Genomic DNA, 7,100 nt, shown 5'->3' with positions numbered 1-7,100 from the left:
ATATTTTATATTTTTCTTCAAATATTTTTTTCTTCTTAATTTTTAGTTTATTTTATGTGTGCGCGTGTATAATGAAAATCTTTTCAATTATTTGTTTCACTTTAGGCTTAAAAAATAGTTTATTTAAGAAATCATACTCATTTCAAGTTAAGCTTCCATACTTCTATAAAATTGTTAGTACATTTTCTCATTTGTAGCTCCAAAAATTATAATATTAACATAACTTGTACAATTAAAATGTCTTCATTGTTCATTAAATAATGTACATTTTTTATTTACATAAAAATACACATTTAATTTTTAAAAAATAACATTAATACATAATATTTATCTATTCAAATTTTTAAAATAAAAATAGAATTTAATTTTTAATTACCACAAATCATATACTATATGCTTTTCAAATATAAAAAGAATTGATAATATAAATAATAATTATTTATTTAAAATTTTCAAATAAAATTAGAATTTAATTTTTCATTAATTAAAATTTATATATTATTTAATTAATTTTTAAATTTATAATATGTGTGTAGCATGAAATAGAAATCTAATATAAATAATAAATACTTTTTATATTTTTCCAGCCATTCACAAAATTCTTATATTATTATTATTATTAGTATTATGGTAGACTTACAATTAGGAAATAAAGGCTCTTTTCTGGAATCCGAAATCAGAAAGTAATTATTAACCAAAAAATAAATATCGTCGACAGCAGGATTCGAACCTGCGCGGGCATAGCCCAACAGATTTCGAGTCTGTCTCCTTAACCACTCGGACATATCGACGTTGGAGGAGAGAGCTATGCTTAAATTTAAAACTTTTTTATCCTTGCAGAAATTAAGTTGATCGACACTTTAAAACTATATAATTTTTTAATAAAATATATTAATTAACATAAAAATTATAATATTAAAAATTAATTATACAATTATCAATTAATTAATATATTCAAATTTTATTTATTAACTAAATTACTGATTTAAAAAATAAGAAATTAAAGACTTTAATTGAAGCAATTGAAACGAATTAAAACATGAGCATTTCATTAAACTACAAATTAAAAAAAGGAGTAGAAGATTGAGGACTTTTTTTTTATAATTAACCAAATTATTCTATAATTAACAACATTAATAAATCTTACTTAAATTTAAAGGAGAAAAACATAAAACAAAACTCGATACTATTAAACTTAGAAATCTTTTATAAGTTATCTTATTACGTGACAACATTTGATCAGAAATAAAACCATGATCTAAACTTCAATTAAAAACATAGTAAAAATAATTTTTTTCGTTTTTTTTTTTTAAAATTCTCTTATTTCTACAATTATTTTTAAATTGTTATCATTATTTAATTATTTTATTTATAAACATATTCAAATTTAAAAAGTAAAATTAAAAAAATAATAACTTCATGTATCAATTACAGCCTAAACAATCTTTTTCACTTTTACACAAAAGAATTGTTAAAACATGACACTGAAAAATGGCAACAATTCGAGTTATTACCAATGGTGGAGCAGTTTCATCTCCATCCTTTTTTCCTAATTAACTCAATTCATGACATTCATCAGTCCTCCAAATTCAGAGATAAACTGTACAAGCTAATGTTTACACTTTTCTGAAAAACTACTTTGTGGCCAGGGGAGATGTTTACTGTATAAAACAGCTTTGTGCATATGCACCTTCAGGCATCATCAACTTGAAAGATTCCATAAGCAGCATTTCCATCATTATGGATTTGGTCAATCTTCCCCACAGCATAAAACAGGAGATGAAATCAATATATACATATATAACAAGATATATAGGTCACAAACCCATTAATTTCATCATTCCCTAATACCAATATTTTATATACAAGAATCTTTGAGGTTTCATCAGGGAGTATCATGACTAGGATTTAGATGACACAATTTAAGCCTCAGTAACTCCATTCAGTACATGATACCTTTTCTAATTCTTGTTTTCTAAGTTTTTACGTGTCTACGTATGTTTTTATTCATACAAGCACGTAAGAGTTGCATATTTGTGTAATAACCAAAACTCAAATAAAATAGTTTCTAGCTAACATTAAAAATAACTTTTTAAAAATTCTAAATTTCATTGTCATTTTCACGGTAGTACCTTTTATTGTTGACAAACTCTTATGATTTTGTAAACAAAATACATATAAATTTAAAAAGTAAAATTAGAAAAAGTTTTTATGTACCACACCAAGACTAAAGTTCTTGCAATGCTACTAGAGGTTATTTTTCTTCAGAATATATGACTAAGACAATAGAACCCAGCAATAACCTTTTATCCCAGTCTTTGTCCTACATGAGCCGGATCAACATTATCCAAGAATTCTAGAAAAAGAAAATGGAGAATAAAAAGGGAATAGAAAACTAGTTTTTCTTTTTGTCCTTTGTAAGCTTGCTCTATAATTTTTTAGCATTCTGACGTCCAATCTCCATTTTCACAGAGATCGCGAAACTTTTTCAAAGATAAGCACTGTTTTCAATTTTTCATTATGCGTGGTTTCATCTATTCAAATCGATCTTCTATTGCAATTGAGAGAAACTACTTGCTTTTCATCATTTGATGAAGCATCCAGCCATCACATAGGAGAAAAAGATCGACGAGAACATGAAAAATAGAACAAAAAGAAGACATTACCTTGCAGTATCCGAACCGATCCCTTCCATATGAAAACAATTCATTCAATGCAATGGAATAATGACATCAAGATTATGAGCAGAAGCCCATTTGCTTGGGTACAAGGATGTAGAAGATTCTAGAGGAAGGTTCCAAACCATGATCCTTGAGCAGTTATGAAGTGAGCCTTCCATTTGACTTTCATCTTCAACAACTTGTTCAATTAACATGCTTGCCTGAAATTCAAATGAAAAGCCATTATAAGAGGTGTTCAACGCTTAATTATCAAAGAATGCCCATGTTCCAGAAAAGATAGAGTCTACTTTGACACCAGGATTTTGCAAAAGATTGGAAAATAACTGATTATCTCCAAAAAAACTTAAACTTATAAAAATGACCAATCTATTGTTTATATATTACGAAAGATGTACACTTAGTAGCTTTATTATTTTCAGAATAATTGTATCCACCTACAAATAATGGACAGTGGAGATTAATGGACAATTTGATACAGATAACATATACCTTTAGATAGTTAGTTACATTTGCTACGAGGAATAGAGAAAGGGTGAATTCTATCGTTATGAGGTTCACTGAATTAGTCATGTTAAAGACAGACAAGATGAGTTGGATACAAACTTTATACTCTTCTTTAACTGTGCCAGGTTGTCTAATAGCTTCAATTGTGGGTCGACGCCACCGCTTTGGATCCCAAAGAATGGTACTATTGAAGGCGAACCCGGACATTTCAGCATGGAATCTCCTAAATCTTGGAGTACTTGGTTCATTTGTGTGCCATCCAATGACCTTAGTTCCATTACAAACAGGGCCCTCTATAACAATTTTGTTTTCCTTTTTGTTCAACTTCGCTACAGTCCATGTCCCAAAACGCCTGGAAGTCAAAAACAAAATGAGTATTGCCACACAACATGCACATAAAAAATATGCCTGCAATTAGTGCATATGCTGAATTAGGACAATCGATCAAATCACTTCTATGAAACCCAAGAATAGGAAGAAAGTCTGAAGAGAAAAGATTGGAGAGACAGAAACTTCAAAAAGAAGAGAAAGTGAATCACTGGAAACAGCCAAGTACTAAGTATTGAATTAAGTGAATTCACTACCATGATTCAATTACATCAAAGATATTGTGAATCTAAATAAAATGACACCAGTACAACAGGCAAATAAAATTTCAAATCATTCAGATTGTTCACATCATTGTTCTATAAGCAATCCAACTATTAATATAGAGTACTATAAGAGATTATCAGGATTAAGTGATCCCACACCCTCCTGTGCAGACAGATAAAAAAAAAATACATCAGTCACCGAGGTTTGATCCTGCAAAAATTAACAATATGCTTTTCTTAGGCCTTGGTACAAAAAACAACGTTTAAGAGGGGTGGATTAATAGTTGATACAAGTACCCGCAAACAATCTTTACGTGCAAGCTACTAGATGTGAACATACAATCAACAAGCCTAATGTTATCTATGCTAGCAATTTCATAACCTCAGATAATTAACATCATATCAGTTTTCAATTAGTTGGTACTTCTTCCTAAAGTTCTTCCTTTCAGATTTCTGTACACATATCTACGATCATTTTTAGTTTCTGATAATAAGTAATGACATATGAGACGACTTAATCATCTTTCAAATTACTCTTAGTTAAACAGGTACTTGGTAGTTCCACCAGACTCCAGAACTGGAGTAGCAAAATTCTAAAAGCAAATATCCTGAAGTTCCCACCTCCCAACATTGTCATTGACTCTCATTATCCTACCACAGAACTTTGTGTTCCTTTTATTGTAAGACTTCTCAATAAGGAAAGTTCACTAATAGAAATTATATTTCAAAAAAGTTTCAAGTAATGGTAGTCAAGATTTTTAACATTGTTATCAGTAAAATCAATTTGCATTTGCCTTCATATTTAGAGGCACCAAGATCAACAAAAACAGCATAATCCTTTCTGCTTCAAGAAGAAAAAATCAGATGGTGGAAACTTGTCCCTGATAACAAACATAAGATTGTCAACAAGATAGTCAAAACATGAATGTATGATATAGGAAATGTTGGATGTTACCACCATCATCTGCTTCTCATGAGAAAGAAAAAAAGAAATCTACAAATCAAACATGCCCAAGTTTTAAATTTCTAACAAAAGAAATGAAAAGATCTTTGGGTTATATATTATGGCTGAATGTACACTTGATATGCAGCTTCTACGGCTACATTAGTACTGTGCTGAAATTAATAAAGATTAAAAGAAGAACAAAGAGTATAAGGAAGAAACCTGATTTGTCTCAGCTCCTGAAAAAGATCAACAGAGTATGTATTATCATCATCTGCAAAGTAGACAATCCCATCAAGACGATGAGTTTCAATGTGATTGAGTGCTGTATTTCTCTGGTGACTGCTCCTGTCTTCCATATCAGTCAGGTTCTTTTTGCAAATAAGATGCCTATACATTACACCAGATCTTCTTAGGATGTCAGCTGTTTCCACTGACTGGGTAGTCATCTCAACAACTATCCACAACAGAGGAGGCTGGACTCGTTTTAACGTGTATGCTAAACGATGCAAATAATAGGCATGAAATGGTCTAGCATATGTTGGGGTCACAATTATCAAAAGCTTCTGGAACACAATAGGTGTATTTTGAGGAGATGACACATTAATGGAGATATCTTCATAAACACCAGACATCAATTCCCGTTCCTTCACTTGGGGCTCAGTTGTGTTGTCCTTCATGACATCTCCATTGTCCACCAGTGACATTCCATCTATAGTGATACCTTTATGTGTGTGCAATTTACCAGCAGTTGATACCACCCCAAAGGAGAAAGCTTGATGCTTTGAGATTGAATTCATCGAAAAATCCTGGAAGGCTAATGTGATTAGTCCAATGAAGACACCAACTGTGAAACAAAGGAAGAAATGGAATAAAGCTCTTCTCCAAACATGAGCTTTTGGTTTTGATCTTTCAAGTGGCCTAGAAGATTTTGGTGATGAAACCCCGAGAAACAAAGCATGAGAATCGATGAAACCAAGGAGAGAAGATAATCCTCCACCAGATACAGGGTAGTTTTGAGCACATGTTGAGGACTTCGACAGGGGAGAAGCAACTGAACAGGCTTCCGCATTTAGTAATGTCCCCTGCCTAGGGACAGGCGACAAGGTTCTTCTAATGGATGCCATTAAATCAAAGCCAGATCAATCTCGTTCACTTCAGCTTTAGCTCGGTTACAACCTCATCATCCCCTAGAGACACACCATAAGTAAGATATCCCAAGTAATAGATTCTCTTTTCTGGCTTCAAATTAAGCGTACTTGGATATCACATGTTTAAACTGTCATAAAGCTACCAATCTAAAGCTCTCATTTTCCACACATTTATATCATAGTCAACTACCAGTACAAACACAATCTAAATTGACGTTTTTGCCTAAAATAACACCAGCTCCAGCAAATCTACTTTGAGATTCAGTTTCTAAAAAGCTCAATCCTAACATTGTCCTATACTTAAATCCCAGCTTTGGTCCTACTCCAAAATGAACTTTAAAAACAACTACCAAGCAAAGTTAAAAATCTAAAATTAAGCAGAACAAACACACTTACCAACCATGAGGCGAGAGCCCAGAAAAAAAATCTAACATAGAATCCAACCCAATACGCTAAAAAATTCCAGTTCAATTAGACGGGTCACCAGATTGCACTTTAAGAACAAATGAATATTCTGCACCAAATACTCCTGGAACTGCTTCTCTAACACCATTCAACTAAAAACGCCGCCATTTGCGATCTTCACTCCAAAGATTCTTCAGCCAACCTTGTATTGGTATTCCGGAGTCACAAATCAAGATAGAGAGCGACAGGAGAACATGAAAAAGTTACTGGAGAATCTTTGAAGTTATCGAGATTGAAGGAAGCAATTAACACTAAAAATAATTAATATATATAACAAAGTAGTGCTGGAGACTGAAAACAGAGTGATAAATGATGATACTCGCTTCTCCCACTCACAAACATTCAGATTCAGACATGAAAAATTTAAGATTTATTTAATTGGTTTGTCCTTGTCAATGTTAAATGTCTTCGTTACCGATGATTGTATGGACTTTTCATGCCTTCAAATCTATTAGGACACGTGTAAGGTCCACGGGAGACTGATTGTTTTCAGACTTCCATTCTTTTGAATTCTGATTTATTATTCCTAGTTTTTCTGATGTGTTTAATTTTTAGTTTGTTAAAATACTTAAATAATATAATTATATTAATTTAAAATATGTTAATTATTTTTATGACATCCATTTAAGTTATTTCTAAAATTATAATAATTTTTATATTATATTATTATATAATTATGTTAAGTAAATAATTGTTTATGGTAGTAATTAAATGTGCAGATATTCTAACAGGTTTGGGGAAAAAAAGAATTAACATAATAATG

General features: G+C 31.2%; 1 protein-coding gene and 1 non-coding gene across 3 annotated transcripts; both read right to left on the bottom strand.

Moving 5' to 3' along the window:
- Positions 1 to 709: 709 nt before the first annotated feature.
- On the bottom strand, positions 710 to 791 carry TRNAS-CGA (transfer RNA serine (anticodon CGA)). The gene has a single exon. It is a non-coding gene; the product is annotated as a tRNA-Ser (tRNA).
- A 595-nt stretch (positions 792 to 1,386) lies between these two features.
- Positions 1,387 to 6,699, bottom strand: LOC110822103 (putative beta-1,4-xylosyltransferase IRX9H). 2 transcript variants are annotated; one of them, XM_088208324.1, is made up of 5 exons: positions 6,269 to 6,699; positions 4,944 to 5,911; positions 3,171 to 3,537; positions 2,667 to 2,881; positions 1,387 to 1,755 (listed from the first exon to the last, which is right to left on the bottom strand). In XM_088208324.1, exons 2-4 carry the CDS (start codon positions 5,846 to 5,848, stop codon positions 2,711 to 2,713), a joined length of 1,443 nt encoding a protein of 480 aa, XP_088064450.1. In that variant the 5' UTR covers positions 5,849 to 5,911; positions 6,269 to 6,699; the 3' UTR covers positions 1,387 to 1,755; positions 2,667 to 2,710. The 2 variants fall into 2 exon arrangements, with proteins under 2 accessions (XP_088064450.1, XP_088064451.1); XM_088208325.1 differs by having other exon boundaries at positions 3,285 to 3,537; positions 6,269 to 6,698.
- Positions 6,700 to 7,100: the final 401 nt, after the last annotated feature.

Source organism: Carica papaya, chromosome 7 (genome assembly GCF_054855325.1).
Source record: "Carica papaya isolate Zhongbai chromosome 7, ASM5485532v1, whole genome shotgun sequence".
Classification (NCBI taxonomy): Eukaryota; Viridiplantae; Streptophyta; class Magnoliopsida; order Brassicales; family Caricaceae; genus Carica; species Carica papaya.
This window is presented reverse-complemented; position numbering and strand designations above follow the sequence as displayed.